The sequence below is a fragment of the Schistocerca piceifrons genome, chromosome 1, assembly GCF_021461385.2.
Source record: "Schistocerca piceifrons isolate TAMUIC-IGC-003096 chromosome 1, iqSchPice1.1, whole genome shotgun sequence".
NCBI lineage: Eukaryota > Metazoa > Arthropoda > Insecta > Orthoptera > Acrididae > Schistocerca > Schistocerca piceifrons.
In genome coordinates, this window is record NC_060138.1 from 291,086,844 (window position 1) to 291,113,560 (window position 26,717).

The 26,717-nt window shown below is 39.0% G+C and overlaps 1 protein-coding gene across 1 annotated transcript in view; it reads left to right on the forward strand.

Moving 5' to 3' along the window:
- LOC124794242 (insulin-like growth factor-binding protein-related protein 1) overlaps positions 1-23,761 on the forward strand; it is a 154,791-nt gene extending 131,030 nt beyond the window's left edge. Inside the window, exons 4-5 of the mRNA XM_047258082.1 lie at positions 3,663-3,835; positions 23,716-23,761. Of these exons, the coding sequence (XP_047114038.1) occupies positions 3,663-3,835 (173 nt within the window). The 3' untranslated portion in view covers positions 23,716-23,761. The remainder of the gene's footprint in view (positions 1-3,662; positions 3,836-23,715) is intronic.
- The last annotated feature ends 2,956 nt before the right edge of the window (positions 23,762-26,717 follow it).

A 26,717-nucleotide genomic window follows, 5' to 3' on the forward strand; every position in this document is an offset into this window, starting at 1 on the left:
AAATGAGAGAAGCCAAGACAGAACAACAAATGGCCTGCCTGTGGTCTGCACATTCTGCATGTATGAAATTTTCCATGCTGTGGCCAGCCCCGGTCTAGTACCATGGAAATTGCTCCCCACTGTTTTAATACATATCCTATCTCCTAGTCACTTCTTTTAGCTTCCCACCTATTCCTTTCTCACTGATTCTGTGGAGAACCTCCTCATTTCATATTTCAGCAGACTATTTGCAATGGAGTTATGCAGTCTAGTGGTAAGACATTCAATAAGATCCTATCTAACATAAAGCAAGAGATTAGTAATCCTTAGCAACACAAAAGAAAGTTAAAAACATAACTTATTACTCATTCTTTTTACAAACTATCTGAATATGTGGATTCAAGGACTGAAAGGTTCTGTTAGCTACATGACAATCAGAAATGTTTGTTTTATAAAGATGAATGACAAGCAGTAACATACTATAAATAGGCCTCAGTATTTATGCATGCAAAAAATATTTTGTTTGTAAGATACCATTGTAATTAAGTATATATTAACATACCAATGGCAGGTAAACAGCAACTGTGTTCTAAAACTCAGAAACCAGCAGCTGTTCCCAAAGTAGGAATTTCATTTCTAATTTACTTGGTTTCCTTAGATGGCATTAGTGTGAGCAGCATTAGGAAGTGTAGTGATAATATGTTGTTAATACAGTATATAGATTAAGTATTAATGATGTCTTTGTCTTTTGTGAATGTATATCTTGACTCCGCATACATGAAGATTCTCCTCCTTGATGGGGTCTATCAAACATGATTTTAAACTGCAAGTGCTGCTAACAGTAAATGTCCGTTTAGGTCGTTAGGTCGTAGTTATACCCCACTACCCGTATGATATTCCATTCCAGCAGTACAATACTTGTTTTGTGTATATTAAATGTATTTTTATAAATTCTAGAAGGAGCTAATACTGAATTATATTCTGTATAAGTTACATGGAAAAAGGAAGGTGTCGTTTTCTGTGTGAGAGAAATGTTTATTATAAATTAATGGGTAAAAGGAGTAAGCTCACACAGGTGTGATGTTCAAATTAATTATTTCATGATTTTTGTCAATGTTTTCACTGCTACCATACTGGAAGCTGATGTATTATTATAGAAGACTGTAATAAAGTAAACTTGGAAGCAAGGAAGAAAGGATAATTTGATACTAAAACATCTGAAAGAATACACTTGTACTGTTACAATCTATAACAAACCATGCATTTATCTGTGTGAGAAGTGTTGAGTATTTGTACATAAGATTACTGCTTCTTTTCCATTAGCATGAATTTTAAAGTGGTACTGTACCACTTCACAGTGAATGAGTGGTGCAGTGGTAAGACACTGGATTCATAGTGGGGAGGAATGTGGTCACAACTTAATTTGGCCATCCAGATCTAGGTTTTCTGTGATTTTCCTAAATCACTTAAGGTGAATGTCAGACTGGGCGCTTTGAAGGGGATGAGCAATTTCTTTCACCATCCTTCTGCAACACAATCCTCATTTTAATGGTAGATGCCAGTTCTCAAAGTGTAAGCTTTTTAACTTCTATCCCGAAATGTGGTTATTTGCTAAAAGAATTTATTATTTGGTATTTGTTTTCAACTAAATGAAATAAAACTGTTTTTGCTATTAAAAAACTTACTTAAAAGAAAGTTAACTTTAAAAATATAACTAAACAATCTGACTAATAATTTACATTTAAAAAGTGCTGATGGTTCTGTTCTAACCCAACAACACTGTAATTTATTGCTCGAACAGTACACACGCACATGGAGGGCAAGGTACACTATAATTAACAATATACAAGTGGCCAGCAGAGCCTGGAACTCTGGCCTATGTACTAATTAGTTCCAACAGGAAGCACAGCTGGCAGGCTGTGCACGCTATTGCTGCTGAACTAGGAAGTGACAGACACACAAAATTGGTAGTTACAACAGTCTCATAATACATTTTCTTTCAAAAATATTTTTTGTGAACATTATGGCTAATACACAAAATAGCAAGCAAGTTAACTGGAATTCATATGTAATTACCACATGTCAATGGATTAACAGGCACTGTTGAAGCAAGGAGAAGTTGCAATGTCATTGCAAAGTACTTGCAAATCATTGCAGGGGCTGCAGCAGGGATAATGGAGATAACAATTGGGGCATGAGATGCATCATGACTAATACAGCTGAACTGTCAGAGCTTCAAACTTATAAAGCCTTACTCACAGAAGAGCGTGTGACTTATTGTCCATTCCTAGTAGCCAAAGAGACTAATCTGGTTTATGAAATAGTTACTGAAAAAAAAAAAGGCCGCAGAGCAGGCTCACTGTCCAAAACATAATTTGTTAAGAAAGCCAGTTTTTTTACGGTTTCTTCTAATCATTATAGGGGAGTGATTGTCTCTTCCCCCCACCCCCAGCAGTGCCCTTCCTGTAGAAATCACTATGCTTCTTCCTCTCTCCTCACAAACCCTACTGAGAGGAGCTCAGCATAACTTTTACAGACTGTCCCCTGGAAGGAAGGAAGATTAGGGTTTAATGTCCTGTCAATATCAAGGTCATTAGAGAATGAGCACAAGTTAAGAATGTTTCCAGAATGGGGAAGGAAATCAGCCATGTGCTTTCAAAGGGACCATTCCAGCACCTGCCCTGAGAGATTTCGGAAAATTAGAGAAAACCTAAACCTGAATGGCTGAACATGGACTTGAACCATCATCCTCCCAAATACTGGATCAGAATGCTAACTGCTGCACCACCTCACTCCATCCCTCACCTCTGGAAATCTCCCTGCCCCCATCCCTCCCCCTCACCCTTCAATTTGGTGATCAAGAGAACAGCATGCCACTGTGTTGAACCTTAATCTTCAGTCTGCTTCTGAACTGTATTTTAGTGTTTCTTTACCTCACTTCCTATAAATCAGTTTTCTGATAAATGAATTAATTAACCAGCTTATAAAATTTAAGAAAACTCCCTCTTCCAGTCAGTCAGTACTAGTACAACTTAAGCTTTCTTTTTCCTATTTAAATTTGGTTTGAGTAAGACTAAATATTTCATAACAATTTAAAAATAGTTAATTAGTAATGCTGATTATAAAATCAGCTTCGCATTGTTTATGGATTCTCTGACTTTTTCTACATCCTAGAAAGGTCTCCTTCACAGTCAGATCAGTGTAACACAGTTAATGACTTATAATATTTATTGCTTTATTTTCTTTCCTATTGTTTCCTTTTGTTATTTTATTATATGACTGTTGTTCTTTTCTTCATCTGTGTCCATGTTTGAATGAACTGTTATTTGAATACTGAAGTCTCTTCTGTTATCTCTGATTTAGTTATCATCACTTTTAACTTTTCGATATTTTGTAACTTGATTGTTTTCTGAAATCTCCTGATTAATTAATGTCTCATACTCTTACTTTATTTATTCTTTGACCTGTAGTACTCAGTGACTTCTGTGCATAGTCCTAAAATTTCATTATCTCCAATCCTTTTTTATCAAAGGAACTCTGTATTACAAGAACTGAAGATAGACCACCTTTTGTATATGACTATCAGGTTGCTGTCACCTTAGTCTGATATTTCTTTTCTAGTTTCCTTTTGTTATAATTTAATTTTTGGATATTCCTTTTTTACAAAAATCCTTACATTATAGGTGATGACCTGTATGTAGCAGTACAAGTACGTGGTGGTCCAGAATCTTACATGGAAACATCTTGGGTACAAATTGTTGATCTACGTAAATCAGATGCTGGGACATACACCTGCATTGCAGTCAATTCTGAAGGAATGGCCAGTGCTTCAGCAAAAGTTACAATTCATGGATAGGTGAGTATATATATAAGTTGTGGAAGTAGTTTTGAGCTCATTAGAAGTCTGAAACGCTTAGTAACACAGATGTCTTAGCTGCATTGGTCACTTCATAAAATAAAATTGTGTATTAAACTCAGTACTATACACATTGTGAAGATGTTAAGGTATAATAATGCCACACGTAATATACCTGTGAAATGATAGGATGGTTTGAGCTTATAGTTGAAGACAGCTAATGTTTTGGTACTACCATGAATTCAAGTACCAGATGTGATATTTGAGGGACTGATCATGTTGACTGCATTTGAGTGACATTATTTCATTCTGAAAACTACCTATCATCATTTCCAAGCCACTATAATACAGGGAAATGGTTCTTATTTTTGAATATCTGGAGGTAATTTATACTGTAGTGCTCTACCATAGTAGGTCTGTAGAATATATAATAACATGATCTGTATCTGTATAAGTGCAAATGTTATTCTCACAAAGATGGTACAACAGGGATACATCTGCACTGTTTGAAGCTATTACATGAACTGTCTGAGACAAATAACTTGTGCACAGTCTCAGTTGACCACCAGTGATATTATTTATCATCACGGAGTTCCCATAGAAGCTCCCTCTCCCCATAGTGCAGAGGACTGTGAGCATAGATATGAAGAGTGTAGAGGCGAAGAGACAGAATGGCAGTAGAGAGGTCATCAGGGCACTGTGTGGCAGGACAGGAGTATTGTCATCTCTGCAAGTTGGTTTGGGGAGGAGAGGCAGTGTATTCTAAACAGCATACAGGTGGTAGTCATGAAGTTGTGCTGGTACATGGTGAAGCTAGTTGAAGCATGACTGTGTGGTGATATCAAAGTTTGGAGGGGTAGTGGAAAGGTCAATGGGGAGAGATGGCACTGGTGCGGCTGCATGATCAGAAGAGGGCAGGTGGGGAAGCATAATGGTGAGAAGACCATAGCAGAGAAGCAGAAAGGGAGAGTGGCGGTATTGATCTCATGTGGTATCTTAAAGGTTTCCTTCAAGCAACAGGTAATAGAGCCATCTGCAATCTGCATGCTGCCTCTCGATTAGGAGGTCATTATAGATCAATCTGATGTCAAGGCCTTCAGGAAGAAAGTCATGGACATTGAGGCACAACTGAAAAGTCAGTGGTACATCCATCACCAGGCCACCTAACAGAGCAGTGGAGTGAGATTATCAGGGATCATTTCTAGGTAAATCTTCTTGTACAAACCCACTGGCTTACAGTGACTGACAGTAACTGTTGTAGGTTTCCTATGTAACAGTATGTCAAAGGCACAGTCAGCCCATCAAAGTATCTTGTGTGGACCTGAGTATGGGGGCTGCAAAGCTGGTCAGATTGTATCATTACACAACATCACAAACTTATAATCTTTTAGAGTCACGTGAAGGAATACTTTAGGTGCTGTGTAAGGAAAAGGGTAGAAATGTGGAGCTGGGCGATGCAGCATTTTACTCATGAAGCCAGGCCAGGCACATCAGGAATCAAAGGTTTTTGGAACACAAAGTCACCATTCAGGGAGAGCACTACACCATACAAAATTTCAGTGAACAAAGGTCACATTTATGGTCTGCACACACTCCCAGGAGTACCCATGGTAAGCCTCTGTCCAGAGTGTGATATGGCATATTAGAGCCACCTTTAAGGTGTGATGCCACTGCTTGATGAGCCTGTTACTCTGTGGATGACACACTGTCATTCTAAATTGACTGCTGCTCAGCAGGTTGCACAAATCAAGGAATGGAGCCAGTTCAGAGTGCTGACCTTGGTCAGTCATAATGGATATGAGACAACTGAAGCATGAAATCCATGTGTTCACAAAAGTTATGGCTGTGGATTCAGTCATAATATAAGTGGTACAGCTTCTACTCATTGAGTGATGTGCTTGATCACTGACAGGATGTACCAATAGTTGTAAGAGGTGGGTAGTGGCCCTACAAGGTAGACATGTAACGCCAAAAACGTTCTTTTGGGACTTCAAAGCAAACCAGTGGTGGCTAAGCATGGTGTGATACCTTGCTCCTTTGGCACAGAATGCATGTATGAGTCCAAAGCTTACAGTCCTTCACATTAGGCCATACAAAATGGTCTGGCACCAGGAATGAAGTCAGATGCATGCTGGGTCATGCCAAGTTATGTAACTGGTCGAAGATGACATGGTGAAAAGGTCAAGGAACAAGCGGGAATGGCTGTTATTGTGTGATGTCACAAGTGATGGGACGGGTTGCACCAGGAATAGGCTGAAGTTTGATGCATAGATTCATGGGCAAGTTGTGAAGAAGGAGACATCCACCAGATAACAAGTGAAATCCTGGATGTTTGGAACTGGATAACTGTCCAGTACAGTACAAACATTGAGAACTATGTAATTGCCACAGAACCATCTTTTGTGGGAACTAATTTGATGAGTGAAGTCCAGGAACTGTCAGAGTGGCATACTTTATCTACTACTGCCTTGTGACCCTGAGTAGATATGGGAGTAGTCTACATGGTCTGTGATGCACCAGTGATTATCTTATGAATTGTTTCATTTTAATAGCTCACTGCACAAACTGGTCTTGTAGGGAAAGCCAAAAGACATGTCTGGGGGAGGGCAAGTGAAAAGCATGGTACTGACCTTTGTACTTTGTATCAGCAGATAGTGGTGATACTGTAGGTGTATCCGCAGATGACAAGATGACTTTGGGGTCAGGTCAGTGAAGGAGGACAGAGGGTACACTAAAATTGGGTCGAGGCAATTGACGAAGCTGGTCAAAATGTCACCATGCCAGTTGGAGTTCTCTCTGTCTGAAAGTGATCAGTGTTGGGAAGTCACTCCTGAAGGTATTGATGGCTGTGGGACTTCCTGGTGAGTGGTGGGAACGTTGTGTAAAGTGGGTGTCTCCATTGTACCAGACTGCCTTGGGGGCAAGGCCGATGTCATCATTGTGTCTAGGCAGCTTAGATATACTGCATGGTTTAGTGTGTCTCCTGCAAAACATACACTGAGTTTAGGAAGTCACAAGGTGAATGACAGTTGTAGGCAGAGTCACTGAATCATGTGTGGTACCAACAGAAGCAGTTCTGTGCAGGCACAGGTGCAGTGCAGTTGGTGAGTGTGTAGGGGTTTGTTGTGGTAGCATGTAGGTCATCCCTCCAGCCAGCAGTGGTGACATCATGGTTGGCAGAAGTCGGGCAAGATCAGCTTGGCTCATATTGGGCAGGAGGTTCATTCAATGCCATTTTTGTCTGCATTATTTACACATTGTCAATGTTGACTGATGGAAAATGTTCTGTCCACTAGTTTGTGGTGAGCCTCTAGTGAGTCTTACTCGCAGGAGACCGGTGGCCAGTTAAACTTGAAGGCAAAGCTTGACAGTCAATAATGTCTATGGTGTATGATTTGGCATGAGGTGCAAGTCAATCTGAATATGTAACTGATGCCATAGTTGCACTTTAAATGTTCATCTTAGAAGATGTGGTGCAACAATTCTCCTGGGAGTGGGTGTGGCGATGGAGGACTTCAGTTTTTACAGTCTTGTATTTCTTGTCCAGGACTGGGGGGAGGATTACTTTGCTGGTTGTATTAACAAATGACAAAGCACTGTGAAGAATTTCATGTTGTCACTGATGACATAACCTGCAGCAAAAATGCTTTACACAGTGGCAAACCACAGGCTTCGCTGATCCAGCCAAAAAGGTGGCAGCTGAAGATGTGTACCCTGTCCAGTAGGTTGTGACTGTCATGTTCATAGAGCAAGAACAGGTGTGCAATTAGACAGCATAAGTGGCACAACTTGATGCATAGTAGGTGAGTGGAAGACAATACTGCCGTCTGCCTTAGGCCTGGAGCAGATGATCTTGTTTGCATTGCAGGTGACCTCTCAGCCAAAGTGAGCGAATGCAAATCTGACCATTGGATTAATGTGGCTTTGAAGTAGCCCAGTTTGTAAGTTTAGCAGCATCTATTGTGATATCACCGAGTAGGTTGTATGATGCACTCCATTGTTCACTGCTTGAGCACCATCATGAAATATTTTACTACCACTGTGGATAATCTGAGATGCCTGGGGGTGGGGGGTCTATCCATGACCACAGATATCATAACTTGAGAACTGCTGTCTGAATGTGTGAAATGTGTAGCACAATCATGGGATGATGACAGCATTGTAGTGTGCAATAATCGTAGATGTCGCAAACTGAAAGCAAAAATGGTCATTGTAGGTCATCAATGTAGTGCTCTGCTATAGATGGCATGTAGAATGACTAACAACATGATCTATATCTGAGTAAGTGCACAATTTACTTTCACAAAGTTGGTACAACAGAGGAACATCAGCACTGCTTGAAGCCACTGCATGAACTGTCTGTCAGATTATGCGTGGTCTCAATCGACTGCTATTGATATTGTTTATTGTCACTTTGTTTTAGTCTACTGCAGTAGTATGTAGGGATATAGTTGATATACAAGAAGGATAAAGGATGATTGACTTCTGCAATTAACAATGTAGGAAAAGATAGATCGCTAATTGCAGTAAAGAAGACACGTCAAGTTGCAGACTGGCACAATTAAAAGACACTCATATAAAGCTTTTGCCCCCAGCCTTCATCAGTAAAAGAGAGAGACACACACATCATTTGTGCACACACACACACACACACACACACACACACACACACACACACAAGCAAGCACCCCTCATGCACACATGAGTGCCAACTCCAGCTTCTCAGGCCAGCCCGATATGCTGGAGTTGGTGGTCATGTGTGTGTGGGGTGTGCTTTCTTTTGTGTGTGTGTGTGTGTGTGTGTGTGTGTGTGTGTGTGTGTGTGTGTGAGAGAGAGAGAGAGAGAGAGAGTGGCGTGTGTGTGTGTGTGTGTCTCTCTTTTACTGACAAAGGCTGTGGCCAAAAGCTTTATGTAAATGTCTTAATTGTGCCTGTCTGCAACTTGACATGTCTTCTTTATGGTAAGTAGCAAACTGTCTTTTCCTACATTGTTGGTATTCCTACCTGGAGTTGCCATTGTTTAACTCCTGGAACTGAAGTATCTTATGATTGTAAGAGAGAACTCTACCTAATTCAGAGAACAAGCTGTAATCAAGCTTGATTACAACAAGTATTGTGTAACCCAGTAATTAAGCAAATGCAACACATGCCCTGTGCAAGCCTTCCCTCAAAGAATAAGGTAGAAACTGCCTGGAGCATTATTAAATAATATACAAACAAAAAAATGTCCCAAATGAAACTAAGTCACAGAGAATAGCTCTGACAGAAATTATGACACTTTCAAATCATTGGCCACAAAGTTCAGTGATTACTTCCTGAAAGTGGCAGCAAACATTGCACGCATTAATAAACAACCAAATACATAGGCATCACATTTATTTGTGTAGATACTGCAGGGATCACCAACAGATGTTAGTTTCAGAAATAAAAACCTTGAGAGGATAACAAAATTTATTGGGACATTATACTGTAACAATCTACCAACTACAGTGGTGTTTCTAACAGAATATTAAAATCTTGTGCTGACTTAACGGAATCACCCTTCATCTATTTTTGTAACCAATCAATAACCTGGGGGATATTTCCTGGCTGACTTAGTAATAAAAAAATATTTATGTAATTTATTTTCCAGTCTCAGTTGTATATTTTTCAATATAACTAATTTTGATTTCTTTGGATCATCATCTAATGTATGTAGCTGCTTTGAACAGCAACCCATCATGCAGCTCTCAGAACTATACATTATAACACAATCTCATGATGAATGTCACCAGGGTTGCCAGAAGTTTCCCCAAGTGAAATTCCCTGATATTTCCCTGATTTTCAGACAATTTTTTGCATTATGCATTTTACCTGACAAATTTTTAGATCTTAAGCGTAAATAAAGATGTAAGTTGACAAAAAATGTAAGGGCTTTTGTATTTCTAAACATATTATTAATCCTCTCATTCTGAATGAACAGTAAATTGTCCCCTTTACAGGGTATATAGTCTCAAGGGCAAGAAAGTTAAATACACAGATGGTGAACATTATATTGTAAAGGTAAAAATGCTACAAAAATATCAGTGCTCTTCAATTGCGGAACAGATATTGACACACATCTGTATGTCTATGATGTTTCCTTGAAAACACAAATTTATCAGGGCAAAGAATTAAAGTGTGTAGAGAAAATTTTACTCGGCTAAAATTTTTTTTCATCTAAAAGCTATGACAGTGACATATTTGGAAAGCATCATTTAAAAGAAACTCTATTAGCAGAACCCAGTATTTAATTACAGTTTATCACTCCAAAATGTCATACATTATGTTGAATACTTGAATTTTGTGTTTTTATTAAGACCATCTGATCGCTTCCATGAAAGATTTTAAAGATAAAACATGTTTTACATGGAATCAAACCTTTTAAATATATGTGATGGCATAAAGTCATGATGCAAATTGTTTGAATCAAAGTGCAAGAATTTAATAGGAACAGAAAACTGTTCATCAGATTAAAATCAATAACAAATTTGAAGTTTGTGAAAACTGCTTTTATATCTACATCTCTGACAATCTTATGATTAAATGAAAACTAAACAGATGTTTTGCCTTTTCATTAGGTGTTGCAATATGTGAAACTGCAGTAATTTTCAGCAAATTAGGGACACTTTCAGCCCTTTCATGTAAAATTCGAACAAATTGTAAGCTGTGAGAAAGCACACTGTATGCATAAAATGAGCAGTCAAATGATTCAGGCATTATATTCAGTCTTAAATGATAGTGTTATAATTTTGCATGGCTGCAGTCCTGATAATTACCAGCAGTCGCAATAATTTCCATCTGAGAATGGAGGGCTAAGCGAATGGAACAACTATGTACAAGTGCTAAAGTAATGTAACAATATATACATATAAAAATAATTACAGCACATTTCTTCATCCTTTGTATACAAGGGCTATCACAGGTTTTATTAGGTGCAGGTGTAGGAAATTTAAAAATTGTATTTGAAGTTAACTTTCAGCAAATAACAGAAGTTTACCTGCCTAAATTCATACACAACATACACAATACATCCACTGTTTTAGGAGTCTGTCACAACTGCAAGTGCATTGGGATGTTAGTGAGTTGACATTGTGCAAATTCCACTTTATTTTGCCAAAGAAAGTAAATTTTAACAAGGAAATGAGAGAAATGTAGCTGTTACATGAAATGTGCCACTTTTGAGTGAGTGGTTTTCAAGAGACAGCAAGCTTTAGTTGCTACAAATATAATAAAGGGTTTGGACCAATGTCTGTTATTTTGCAGGTATTGTGTGATTTTTCTTTTGAGAAATGTATGAGTACACAGCATACAAGCTACCAGCAACTGACACAATTTTTTTCCTTATTTTTCATGCTTTCTAATTTATAATCTACTTTTGAAGTGCCAAAATATACAGAATAAATAAAATGTTTGTAAAACGCTGCACTGTTCAATGTACTTGTGGTGAGACAGTTGCAATTCCTGAAATCCATTGTCCATGGCCTCTGGACTGCCAAAAAGCACCGCAGTCCTGGGTCCATGGAAAATCCGCTGCATTACCCTACACACAAACAGACCTGGTCTGTGGGAAGATTGGTGACACTAGGTCTGGTGGACAGGGCCTGAACATTAGTGGGGAAAGACAGGCTTCAAATTGGCAGGCCTGATCCATTAGAGCCACGAAAATGGCCTGTCGTTTTGGCCCGCTAAGGAAATCCATTCATGTGGCCTCTATTCACGAGTCATGGACAGCATGTTGATGAAATGAGACCACAGTGATCAATCCACATAATAGATAACTTGTGCATATAGTCTGAGAATCAATAATAATGAGGATCGATAGCAACTTACCATGAAGATGATCACTGAGCCATATGCAGACATCTAGAAAAGAGATTCACACCCTCAAAACCAAAATTTTGGCCATAGTCTTTGTCAGAAAAAGAGAGCGCACACACTTTCACACAATTACCCAGACACAAGTCATGCACTCATGAATGCTGCCTCTTGCCACTGCGTCTACAGTCTCTGAGAATCAGATCCAAACAAACCGCTCCTCATGCCTCCCTACCTCTTGTTGTCAGCTGCTAGGCTAGTGGCAAGAAGTGGTGGCAGCACTGACTGCAAGCTGAGGGAAGTGGTAGGAGGGGAGAATCAGTAGGAATGAGGGAGTAGGGAAATGGTGTACATACTCAGCTGTGCCCAGCCAGCAATGATGCATGATATCTCAGTAAACAAACCTCTTCATCTACTGAGACAAAAACACAGTTTTGCAGTGTTTTTTTTATTTTTTTTTTTTTTGAATATCCCTGATACTTTCCTTCTCTGGAGCATTTTAAATTCCCTGATATTCCCTGATTTCCAGAACTTGTGGCAACCCTGGTTACCTATAATGAGACTTAAATATGCTACAGAAAGAATCATCTGTAAAACAGGTGATATAAGCAGACTTCCTCCAATTATAGACTTACTTCACTGCTTTCAGAGCTCTTAAAAGTGCTTGAGGAAGGAGTCTTTTATAGAATATTGACTTATTTAAATGAGCAAAAGTTGTGAACTGCCTCTGAGTTTTTCAGAAGGATTATCCACAGAGAAAGTGATATATTATCTCAGAAATGAAGTGCTGGCTGAGCTAAACAAGAAAAATTAACTTGTTGGTATGTTCTGTGATTTTGCCAAAACCTTTGAGTGTTTGAATCACAAAATTCTCCTAAACAGACATCCTTCTTACATGGAAGGAGCCATACCTTCATAACAGAAAACAGAGTGTTTTATTGATAGACGTGTCACAGACATAAAATTAAACACAGAAAGAGAGAACAGAACATTTAGGATCCTACAAGGATTGGTCATCAGCAACCAGTGAAAGACAGTGCCACAAGTTACCTAAAAGCTGTACATCTAGTATGTCCACTCATTATCAACTGACATAAATCCACCTAGTGATGGATGTATAATCTGCCAAAACTCATAGTAGAAATTATAATGTATGAGGATTACTCCAAAAGAAATGCACACTATTTTTTTAAAAATCCATCTTTTATTCTACATGTTTGAAAGCTTTACAGTTTGTAGATACATCATTTAGGAACAATATTTTCACTTCTCCACATAATTTCCATCCCTCTCAACTGCCTTATGCCATCTTGGAACCAGCACCTGTATACCCGCACAGTAAAATTCTGGACCAACCTGTTGGAGCCACAGTTTGGCAGCATGCACAAGGGAGTCATCATCTTCAAACCTTGTTCCATGAAGAGGCTCTTTCAGTTTCCCAAAGAGATGATAGTCACATGGAGCTAGGTCAGGACTGTAAGGCAGATGTTTCAGTGTTGTCCATCCGAGTTTTGTGATCACTTCCATGGTTTTTTGACTGACATGTGGCCAAGCATTGTCGTGCAATAGCAAAACATCCTGCTTTTGCCAATGTGGTTGAACACGACTCAGTCGAGCTTGAAGTTTCTTCAGTGTCGTCACAGATGCATCAGAATTTATGGTGGTTCCACTTGGCATGATGTCCACAAGCAAGAGTCCTTCAGAATCGAAAAACACTGTAGCCATAACTTTTCCAGCAGAAGGTGTGGTTTTGATTTTTTTTTTCTTGGAGGAATTTGCATGATGCCACTCCATTGATTGCCTCTTTGTCTCTGGTGAAAAATGATGGAGCCATGTTTCATCACCTGTCACAATTCTTTCAAGAAATTAATCTCCACCATTCTCATACTGTTCCAAAAGTTCGCTGCATACCGTTTTTCTTGTTTCTTTGTGAGCCACTGTCAACATCCTGGGAACCCACCTGGCACAAACCTTTTTTAACGCCAACACTTTCAGTATTCTGCAAACAATTTCTTCCCCTATCCCAACATAGCATGATAATTCGTTCACTGTGATGCGTCTGTCAGCAGTGACCAATTCGTTAACACACTGTGCATCTTCTGGAGTGTGTGTAGTACATGGCCTGCCGCTGTGAGGACTATCCTCAATATTGCCGTGCCTGCTTACATCACATAACCTTCTTGCCCACTAACTAACTGTACTGCGATCGACAGCAGCATCTCCATACACCATTTTCAATCTCTTGTGGATGTTTCCCACTGTCTCCTTTTCACAGCACAGGAATTATATGACAGCACGTTCCATCTGACGAACGTCAAGTGCAGCAGGCATCTTGAAGACATGCTGTGATGATGCCACTCATGGGAACAGGTTGAACTAAGTTTGAAAATAAGCAGGAAGGATGTATCTACACACTGTAAAACTTTCACACATGCACAATGAAAACTGTACTTTTACAAAAGTAGTGTGCATTTCTTTTGGGGTGACCCTTGTATACTGGTTACAGCAATTTTTTACCTTCAGTTGTTTTTTAATTAATCTCCACAAGAAAGTAATATAACAGAGAGATTAAAATAAGCTTGTGTAAAAAAACTTCTAAGAAAGGATGATACAGCTGACATATCAAACTAATGCTCAGTCTCTCAGTTAACAAATTCTGCCAAGTTCCCAGAAGAACTGATGTTCAGAAGAACTGTTGATTGCTTGAATGTCACCTCAATTTCAGTTTGGTTTCCAAAAAAGAAGGTTAGGATTTAATGTCAAATTGACATCAAGGTCAGCAGAAACAGAGCACCAACATGCATTGATTCAAGGATGTTGTTGTTGTTGTGATCTTCAGTCCTGAGACTGGTTTGATGCAGCTCTCCATGCTACTCTATCCTGTGCAAGCTTTTTCATCTCCCAGTACCTACTGCAACCTACATCCTTCTGAATCTGCTTAGTGTATTCATCTCTTGGTCTCCCTCTACGATTTTTACCCTCCACGCTGCCCTCCAATACTAAATTGGTGATCCCTTGATGCCTCAGAACATGTCCTACCAACCGATCCCTTCTTCTGGTCAAGTTGTGCCACAAACTTCTCTTCTCCCCAATCCTATTCAATACTTCCTCATTAGTTATGTGATCTACCCATCTAATCTTCGGCATTCTTCTGTAGCACCACATTTCGAAAGCTTCTATTCTCTTCTTGTCCAAACTATTTATCGTCCATGTTTCACTTCCATACATGGCTACACTCCATACGAATACTTTCAGAAATGACTTCCTGACACTTAAATCTATACTGGATGTTAACAAATTTCTCTTCTTCAGAAACGCTTTCCTTGCCATTGCCAGCCTACATGTTATATCCTCTCTACTTCGACCATCATCAGTTAGTTTGCTCCCCAAATAGCAAAACTCCTTTACTACTTTAAGTGCCTCATTTCCTAATCTAATTCCCTCAGCATCACCCGAATTAATTAGACTACATTCCATTACCCTTGTTTTGCTTTTGTTGATGTTCATCTTATATCCTCCTTTCAAGACACTGTCCGTTCCATTCAACTGCTCTTCCAAGTCCTTTGCTGTCTCTGACAGAATTACAATGTCATCGGCGAACCTCAAAGTTTTTATTTCTTCTCCATGAATTTTAATACCTACTCCGAATTTTTCTTTTGTTTCCTTTACTGCTTGCTCAATATACAGATTGAACAACATCGGGGAGAGGCTACAACCCTGTCTTACTCCCTTCCCAACCACTGCTTCCCTTTTATGTCCCTCGACTCTTATAACTGCCATCTGGTTTCTGTACAAATTGTAAATAGCCTTTCGCTCCCTGTATTTTACCCCTGCCACCTTTAGAATTTGAAAGAGAGTATTCCAGTCAACATTGTCAAAAGCTTTCTCTAAGTCTACAAATGCTAGAAACGTAGGTTTGCCTTTCCTTAATCTTTCTTCTAAGATAAGTCGTAAGGTCAGTATTGCCTCACGTGTTCCAGTGTTTCTACGGAATCCAAACTGATCTTCCCCGAGGTTGGCTTCTACTAGTTTTTCCATTCGTCTGTAAAGAATTCGTGTTAGTATTTTGCAGCTGTGACTTATTAAGCTGATAGTTCGGTAATTTTCACATCTGTCAACACCTGCTTTCTTTGGGATTGGAATTATTATATTCTTCTTGAAGTCTGAGGGTATTTCGCCTGTTTCATACATCTTGCTCACCAGATGGTAGAGTTTTGTCAGGACTGGCTCTCCCACGGCCGTCAGTAGTTCCAATGGAATATTGTCTACTCCGGGGGCCTTGTTTCGACTCAGGTCTTTCAGTGCTCTGTCAAACTCTTCACGCAGTATCATACCTTCCATTTCATCTTCATCTACATCTTCTTCTATTTCCATAATATTGTCCTCAAGTACATCGCCCTTGTATAGACCCTCTATATACTCCTTCCACCTTTCTGCTTTCCCTTCTTTGCTTAGAACTGGGTTTCCATCTGAGCTCTTGATATTCATACAAGTCGTTCTCTTATCTCCAAAGGTCTCTTTAATTTTCCTGTAGGCGGTATCTATCTTACCCCTAGTGAGATAGGCCTCTACATCCTTACATTTGTCCTCTAGCCATCCCTGCTTAGCCATTTTGCACTTCCTGTCGATCTCATTTTTGAGACGTTTGTATTCCTTTTTGCCTGTTTCACTTACTGCATTTTTATATTTTCTCCTTTCATCAATTAAATTCAATATTTTTTCTGTTACCCAAGGATTTCTACTAGCCCTCGTCTTTTTACCTACTTGATCCTCTGCTGCCTTCACTACTTCATCCCTCAAAGCTACCCATTCTTCTTCTACTGTATTTATTTCCCCCATTCCTGTCAATTGCTCCCTTATGCTCTCCCTGAATCTCTGTACAACCTCTGGTTCTTTTAGTTTATCCAGGTCCCATCTCCTTAAATTCCCACCTTTTTGCAGTTTCTTCAGTTTTAATCTACAGGTCATAACCAATAGATTGTGGTCAGAGTCCACATCTGCCCCTGGAAATGTCTTACAATTTAAAACCTGGTTCCTAAATCTCTGTCTTACCATTATATAATCTATCTGATACCTTTTAGTATCTCCAGGGTTCTTCCATGTATGATTCAAGGATGGGGAACGAAATTGGCCATGCCGTTTCTAATCTCAGAATTCGTCTGGAGTGATTTAGATAGATAATGGAATCCTAAATGTGGATGTCCAGATGGAGATTTGACTGTTTTTCCCCAAACCCGAGTCCAGTGGCCTAACCACTGCACCACCTTACTCAGTATAGGTATTCAGCAAGTGCTGTTAACACATAACATTATGTTATCCTTTAGTGATCGTATTCTGAAATCTGTAAACAGCAAAATGGTACCAGTCAGAATCCTGGGTGAGCTGTCCAAAGCCTTTTGCTGCATGAACCATGAAATTCTTCTAAAGAGAGCATAATTCCATAGTTTGAGCAGAATAGTGTGGGCATGGACTAAGTTTCATTTAACAGGCAGGAAATACATACTGATGATAACTGGACAGATAAAAAATTTCAGAGCCAGTGGCGCCTTTTTCTGATAGAAGGGTTGAAGGGGAAGGAAGAAGGATGAAGGGAGATGAACTGGAGGTGATCAGGAAAAGTGGTAGAGTTCAGAAAAGTCACCCAGAAACCAGGCCAATGGAGACTTACCAGCCTTACGTCCGGTAAGTCTCCACTGACCCAGACTCCTGGGTGACTTACCCAAACTCTACCCCAATTCCTACTCCTCTCCACTTCCTTTCCCTTCACCCCTCTTCCTTCCCCTTCAACCCTTCTGCAGAAGAAGGAGCCACTGGCTCCAGAAGCTTACATAAGTAAAATCTTTTTATATGTGTGTTCTATTGCCATCACTTGATGAGTAGATTTTTTATCTGTCCAGTTACATGATGTGGTCAAAATTAATTATTTTAATTGTTACTGATAATGGAATTCAAGCTACATCAGAGCTAGGTGCAGTGGATATAGGAGTTCCAGAAGAGACCGTTGCTGTTTCTTACATCAGTAAAGGACCTCCCAATCTTTTATATTACCAAGAGCAAGTTTATCATCTCAGAAACAAATTACAGCAGCAGTTGCAATTTTGTTTTTTAATACCAGGAGCAGTTTCAGCCTGCTAGGCTATTTTCAATTGTTTATGAACCTAAGATTATGGTGGCACACAGACAGACAGACAGGCAGGCTTACTGACTGACTCTGAGTCCGTCTGTGTACTGCCATGACAGTAGGCTCATAACCACTTGAAAATTGCCTTGGTGGCTGAAATCAATCATGGTGTTAGAAAATAAAATTGCACTGGAAGAACATCTGTTAACCAAGTCTTCCTTTGTATACTCAACTGATTATTATAAAAAATATGAATTAAGAAACAGAAATTGCTTCAACTTTTGGCTTCCAAGCTCATGTCAAGACAAACTGTAAATTGCTCAGCAGTGAGAAATCCAAATTTTGAGTTTTGTCCATCAAAAACACTCTTGTACTAATCTTTTCTGAAAACTACAGATCTGACAATGACATGACAGTATATCCTATACCTTGTATGTTTTGTTGATAAAATCTGCTCTCTCATCAAAATGAATAGCACACACAATATGAAGTCAAAATAGGACTTGCACATCATCCAAACAAGATTTAAATTGCACTGAAACAAATAAATTACTCAATCATGAAAGTGTTCAATGCCATACTACAGGCAAAATATTCTTGCTCTTGGAACACCAAAATTTAAGAACACACTCAAGAAACATCTGGTGCAAAAATCTTTTCACTCAATTTGCATTTTTTTTAGCACAAATGATAATGCTGGAATTGTGTTTTAGGCCATTTTTTGGATATCTCATTAGTTGAAACTTATATGTCAACACATATACCTCTAATGATATTTATAATTTACAAATAGAATGAATTTAGGATGAACTATTCAATTCACAACCACAGGACTAGTGGCAAAAATAAATTACATATTGAGTATGAATCCCTGTTGTAGTTCAGAATGGGGTTTTATATTTTGCTGGCAAAGTCTATAATAGGTTTCTAGGAGACATTGTGCAGGAAACTGAAAATACTAAGATATTTAAAAACAAAGTAAAATAATATCTCATTGGCGTTCCTCTTTTACTTCTTCAAAATATCTGTACTTAGTGACATAAATTTATAAATCCTCCAAATAATTTGGGTACCTTGTTTCATCTAAATAGCTTAAAGCTGAACTTCAAGAAAATCTAAATTATGCAGTTTAAGATTAAACACACACTAACAAACTGCCTCCAAATTATTAATGAAAACCTGGAACTGTCAGACACATATCACAATAAATTATTCCTAGGCATGTTTGTGGACAAAGACACACACACACACACACACACACACACACACACACACACACACACACAAACTATCTAGTAAATAGGCTGAATAGTTTAGCATGGGCAGTAGCTGTACTCTCCAACACAACTAACACACACAAGAAAGGTAGTATATCACCCATATTTTGAATTAGTTTGATATATTCAGCCATCATATGAGAACATGCAAGTAATGTGTCAAAAATATTATTGTTGCAGAAGAAAATAATTTAAACACATGTAACACAAGATCTAGAGGCACATACCATCCTTTATTAACAGATCAAAAGCTATTAAACATTCTTTCTCTGTGAATGTTTTAGCTAATTTGCTTCTTGCACTCCTAGATTAGACATATAGTCTATGACTCCTCAGAACAAGTATATGAACATTTAAAACAAATAAAAGGAAGAAATATCTGCTTTATGGAGCTAGGGATATTGAAGAAGACACTATACAAGTTCCCCAGAACCATGATGTGTGAAGAAAGTGGGTAACGGAAACTGGCTCTGGTGTTTGGATCTCTTCACCAGCAATTGCAGGGTTTTTCTGGCATCTGATGGTTGTCATAAAGAGTGTGCTGTCAGCCTTGTACTGATATATGTCTCAGGAATGTTGTTCCACTCTTTGGTATGGATGTGGTCCAGTCATGTTTTGAGCTGGTATCATGTACAAATGTCAGATGCCTCTCATTGGTATCAAGCATAATTTTAGAACTGTACTGTCCTGGGAAAGTATCCTCCAAAGTTCTGTTCAGAGATGCAGTCAAAATTTTAGTGGTGAGTTCACCTTTCAAGTTGAAAATGCTTGATTACACTGTGCCCACCTCATCAATATCGTCCTCAAGCGATCAACTAAATAGAATGACCTATCGTATCTTCTGTCATAAAACAAATTGAGCATGCTTGGAGCCAGTTGAAGCTAGCAGTTGATTTCTGCAGGAATCTTCCTCAGACACTGGATCACCTAAGAAGGGCTGCTGTCAAAGGATGCAACATGCATCAGCAGCAACATCTCAATCACCTTGATGATTACTTGCCAAGGAAGACCCAAGCATTTTTCAGTGTGCAGGGTTAAGCAATGTAGCAACAGATTTCATTTCATAATTATGTAGAAGTGTATACTTTGGAACTAGTTGCCTTTATTTAGATTATTGTTTAATTTTTTAGTTCACAGTAAAGTTCTATTTTCAGTTTCATGAGGCTTATTTTTTTCATTTTCTGCTTTCCTAGAATCTAAAACCACAAAGTTTTACAGATGTGCAACTGATATAAATCTTTTTGTGAGGCATTCATTTTAACTTTCAGAAATAGTATTGGAGATTCGTGTAGTATACACACAGAAAAGTTATAGCATCTTAAATTTTAAGCCAAGCTTCATTGGCTGTAGCTAATGAGAAAGTAAATCAAACTAAATACACCTCTGAGTGAAAATATTACAATTACTATCTGCAATGAGACTGACTGCCACCTGATGGCACTATGACACATAGCACAGTCAGGAAAGTATGTAAGTGGGACAAAGATAACTATGGAATCATTCTAGAAATGACACAATTTGCATACGAGTAAATCAATTGACATAAGTGATTTTGACAAAGAACAGATTAGTCTGGACTGGCAGCTCGAAACAAGCATCTCATAAATGTTGAATCTGGTTGGCTGTTTGTGTGCTAGTGTTGTGAGCATATACGAAAAGTGGCTGAAGACTGAAGAACCAAAAGTAAGCAACAAAGTGTTAGACATCCGTGCCTCATCACAATACAACAGAGGTGTGTGCACTCTGTAAACCAGGACAGGTGATGATCTATAGCAGATCTGATGACAAAGTACAGTGCTGGTGCAGGCATGAGTGTTTTGGAGTTCATCTTTCAGTGCACAGTGTTGAACTTGGGGCTCCATAGCAGATAATCCCTGCATGTCTTCATGCTGACCCAATAGTATCATCAGTTATGACTGCATTGGGCATGAGAACATGGAGATTGGACTGTGGATTTAATAAAAAGCAGGTCAACAAACAGATGCTCAAAACATGTTCCATGCCATGGTTGCAGTCTGATGGAGGCAGTATTAAGCTACGGTGGACATTTACCTGGGGTTCCATGGGATCTGTAGTAGTAATCAAAGACACCATGACTGCTGTGGACTACACGAACATTATTATGGGCAACCTGCATCCCTTCGTGTTTTATGTGTTCCCCCTAGTAATGCCATCTCCATCTACATGTGAAAAGGGCAGAATCATGATATAGGGGTTTAGAAAGTGTGACACTAAACTTACATGATGCCTTAGCTACCAAATTTGCATGATCTGAACCCAATTGAACACTTCTGGGATACTACTGGGTGCCAAATCCAAGCCCACAACACAATAGCCTTTAATTTAATGTCACACCATGTGGAATTGCCACTATGTTATATCCCAAAAATGGACAAACATACTATTAAGAAGATAGTCAAAATGTTTTGATTTTTCAGTATATGTGGCACATAGTAGAAGTGAAGTCTGGCTTGGATAATGTATCCAGAAGCCCGTACCACAATTGAAACATCTAGAATAGACTTTACTGTATCACTGTGGTGCATTTCACTACTTAACTGGAATTATTTTATTTGTTGCTCCATAATTTGAAATTTGGCACTTGTACCTTATGACAAGAAGTACACTGATGTTCTCAGATGTGACAAGAAGGCTAAATTCATGTGCAAAATGTGTGTATTTTAGAGTCAACTGTTTTGAAATGCTGATTCTCAGAATATAAAAATGTGTCAGAGCTTACAGTGCTTATAGATTGGGACACCAATTACAAGGATACACAGGGTATGTGTATAAGTTGACACTTTGTTGCTCGATGTCTGCTTCTTTATATATAAATGAGTCAGAGAAGAGTAATGAATTGTAGTTAGTTCAGTCTATCTCCATTACTGAATGCCTAACTCTGTGGTAAAAGCCAGTAATGGGGCTACTGACCTGACTGCAGGTAGAGTGCAGCCTTTTTTTGCTGTGGCACTAAGAAGGAGTGGGTGGTGGGCCCATCACCCTGGCCACCCTTTATCCTGGGAAAAATCCCCAGTACTCATTTGGCAGCAGGATGAATGCAATGGGAGCCACTCTGGAGGGACTGAAATGAGGAAAAATCTCTTCTGCTGTCTGAGATTGAACTTGGGTCTTCCAGGGCCTGAATCTAGTTCTCTACCTGTTAGACCACCACAAACAATCCATTACTGTGTGGCCATCATCTGTGACAGTCATCTGAATGATCTGGGTTCAGATCCTAACATTCCGAAGTTTTTTGCTTTCTTTAGGTGTGTGTGTGTGTGTGTGTGTGTGTGTGTGTGTGTGTGTGTGTGTGTGTGTGTGTGTGTGTGCGTGTGTGTGTGTGTCTTTTACTGATAAAGGCTTGAAAGCTCTGGCCAAAAGCTATGGGTAAGTGTCTTTTTATGATGCCTGTCTGAAACTTAACATGCCTTCTTTATGGTAATTAGCAATCTGTCTTTTCCTACACTGTTGATATTCGTACCTGAAGTTTCCACTGTTCGCCATAATAAATTATAGTATTTAAGGGTTTGGTGCAAGTCAAACAGACACTTCACATTTATAGCAATACTAGAAAATTAAATTATCTGTTCAACTAAATGCTAAAATAAAGATATGCATAACTGATAACATGATTCAAGTGCTATGACATACAGAAAACTAGATACACATTCTTTTGCCTTTACTGGTATCTCTTCAAACTCAAGTAATGAACATATTAGTAATAGACACACCATCCTCCATAGTGACCATCAGGAGAGAAGCCTGAGTAAAGAGTGATGAGTGAGATTAAAAATTGTATCAAAAGGAAAATTTGCTCGAGAAAACTTTACAATTATGAGATGCCAGATTGGTTGGCCCTCACTAGCCTTCAATTCAAAGTACTGCCAACGTACGCATTTTTCTACTTTCAAATGTGTCTATCTGCAGCTTCAAGTTAAATGTTATCATGCAGAAGAAGCCATTAAAGGCTACTTCTGAGCATCTTAGGAACCAGTTACAACTACTGCTAATCTACTCACATCGTTAACTACAGAAACTAACAATAGATTGCTCTCTTTAATAAATTGGTTTTAAGCAATGATAAAACTTTAGAAATTTAGTTATTACTCTATAAAAAAATGAGGGAACACAATACACATGCTTAGATTTAAGGTCTATGAGTATAATGCTACCAGATATATACTAAGCTCATGACTGTGTGAAAGTGAACATATGCAGTCACCTGTACAAGAATTAATGTTAAAAACAGCAAAAAAAGAGAACTGAATAGAAGTAAAAATGCAAAATAAGTTTCTTTACAGAAATTTTTGTAGCTTTAATGTATGACTGCGAAATGGGGAAAATTAATATTTGCAGAAAACATCTACTTCACTCAGTTTTTAAAAATTACCATTCATAATGGCATGTGTATCTTGATTGATGATAAAACATTTTATTGTTCTTTCATTTATATGATTGGCCACATCTTTAGTGACCCATAGTGTTGTATCTATTTATTTGTAATTTGAAATGAAATTGCATCAAGGTAATTAATACCAGATGTCATTACATGTTACAAAAGCACGAGACTACATCTCATTTTATTGTTTATTCAACACTAATAAAGTAAATGTTGTAGTGTTTCATTTATAATTTTTCTTTTACAGGAGAAGCTGAAGAATAAACCATCTAACAAAGTAAAAAAAAAAAAAAGGATTGCAATAGACACTGTTGTGGTGACAATAACTGCATTTTAGTGTGTATAACAGAAATTGTAACACATTTAGAACAACAGTTGTATTATGTCACTACAATGTATTGCTATTAATTTAGAATGTACCTGACAATAATATATAGTCTTTAGTATTAATAAGAGTAATACAATATGTTAACTTTCTGATAATGTGTTAATTTTTAGTAATGTTAATGAATATGTGAAGGAAAGAAATGATTGTAATAAAATTTTTCATTATAAAATTACTAAATACATATTTATTTTATTACTATCCTTAAGTAGAGTCATGTACAAAATGTGAGCAGATCATAAGTGTCAAGGATAAGTGATCTTTTGGAATAATCATCAAAATGTGCTTGTGTAAGTAATGTCTTTTCAAGGTAAGCCAGATAATTTGCCTTCATGGATTCCTGGGATATGATGAAGGCATTCAGTTACGTTGAAAATGAAATAGCTTTTGGGGGACCAACCATTATGAGACCAATTGCTCTCCAGGCTTGGTTGGAATTGTGTCTGTCTAATAAAAAACACGTAGGCTTAGTTAATAGCAAACTCTGAGATGGGAAATATACTAAGCTAACATTAGACAATTATAGCTTACATCATTCTTCATGGCTCAATATTTGTCACTAAATTTATACATAATACACAGGATACTTTAAATGATTGTAATGTCTGGTTATGACATGAGCTTTTTGATCAAGAGCAAGAACACAATAGCTTCATATGCAAACAATGTAAAATCCAGGATGGAATGTAACAATATTATGAAAAGGATAGTGGAGATGATGAGACACAGATAGGCAAAACAAAAAGACTGTCACAAAATAAGCTTTTGGCCACCAAGCCTTTGTCAAAATTAGATCTCTCTCTCACACACACACACACACACACACACACACACACACACGCGTCTGCAGTCTCTGGCAGCCGAAGTGACACTGTGAGCAGCAGCAGTGCACAATGAGAGAGGCAACTGGGTGGGAGTCAGGAGGAGGCTGGAGTGGGAAGAGACAAGAATAGTAGGGGAGTGGTGGGGGACAGATGAGGTGAAGAGAGGGTAGGGCAGCTAGGTGTGATCAGGAGATTAGACAGAGGACTGGGGAGAGGTGAGGGGGGGAGGGGGTAGTGGAAAACGAGAGAAGTAAAAATACTGGGTGCATTGGTGGAATAGAGGGCTGTGTAATGCCAAAATGGGAACTGGGAAGGGACTGGATGGATGAGGACAATGACTAAGGAAGGTTGAGGCCAGGAGGGCTATGGGAATGTAGGACTTATTGCAGGGAGATTTCCCACCGTGCAATTTGGTAAAGCTGTTGTTGGTGGGAAGGATCCATATCCCACAGGCTGTGAAGCAGTCATTGAAATGAAGAATGTCACGTTGGATAGTGAGCTCAGCAATGGGATGGTCCAGTTATTTCTTGACCACAGTTTGCCAGTGGCCATTCATGCAGACAGTCAGCTTTTTGGTTGTCATGCTCACATAGAAAGCAGCACAGTGATTGCAGCTTAGCTCATAGATCACATGACTGGTGTTACAGGTAGCCCTGCCTTCTCATTATTTTTCCCATTCATTTGGGTGTATTTTTGCGAAATTTTGGGACATAATTCTACATTATTTATGTAATTTCTTGCATTTTTCCACCACCATGGGTCCTTGTTCCTTCCATCTGCATCATTATCAAAAAGTTTCCTTATCCCTAGCTAGAACTCAGTCCCACACACTGTTCCTGTGTTTTTGCTTGGCTCATGGAATCCCCCCAATTGGCCTCACCATCAAATTAGCCATCTCCAGCTGCCACCGCTCGTTCCACAATGACCTCTATCTGTTCATATTCTGCCAATCCTTAGTCCTCACCAACATAGTCCTGCAAAAGCTTATAAACCAAGCCCAAATCACCTTGCAATACCTTCTCTCCACCCGTAAAATTCTCCTGCTATGCAATCCCAAATTCCTGGAAACCATAGCACACACTGAAATTCTTGCTCTCCAGGAACTAGAGCAACATGCACAATGCCACCTTGAAAAACTCTCCACTCTGCTCGCTTCCTGCTCCTGCCTTTCAGTACAATTGTCCACCACCTCTACAACAACCTCAAAACCTCCCCCACATCCCCTCATAGCTGACAAGCCCTGTCTTGCAGCCCTACTACATTTACCTAGTCCTCCAAAACTCTCTCCCACAGCCACACAGAATACAGAACCTAAAAAGACCCAAAACACAGTCATGAAACTTCCCTCCAGAAGCCTTAGCACCACAGAAACATCAATCCTTTCCAAAGGATTCACTTTTTGCCCCACTCCCAAATTCAGTCATGCAGGACTTGTTAAAGACCTTCCCTCCTTCCTCCCATCCATACAGTGGAAACACTTTGTCACCATCAAACCTACCAATTAGACTCAACCAAAGACCATTGAACCCTGCCTGACTTAGTTCACTCCTCCATCCAACTGTGATCCATCCCATTGCCCCCAAACCACCCCCTGTTAACTTTCCAAAATTTCTTAACCTCAAATCTTACCTCACCATCATTCCCCAAACCCCTCAACATGCAAACTAACCTTACATCTGCAGAAAGAACTACAGTCCACCATCTAAAAACTTGTTTGACCTTATAATCTTTCCTGTGGACAAAGGCTCCACCACTGTTGTTTTGAACCACAAGGATTACCTGGCAGAAGGACTCCACCAGCCGTCAGATACACCCACCTACAAATCTTGCTACAGTGACCCCATTCCAGAAATCTAGCAGGATCTCCAGTCTCTCCTCAAATCCTTAGGCCCATCCCAGAATGTCTCCACAGAGTTCATCTCTCTGCTCAGCTCTACCACTCCCCACTCTCCTACCTCCTACATGACTCCTAAGGTCCATAAACCCTACCACCCTGGATGCTCTACTGTGGACAGTTACTCTGCCCCACTGAGGGGATCT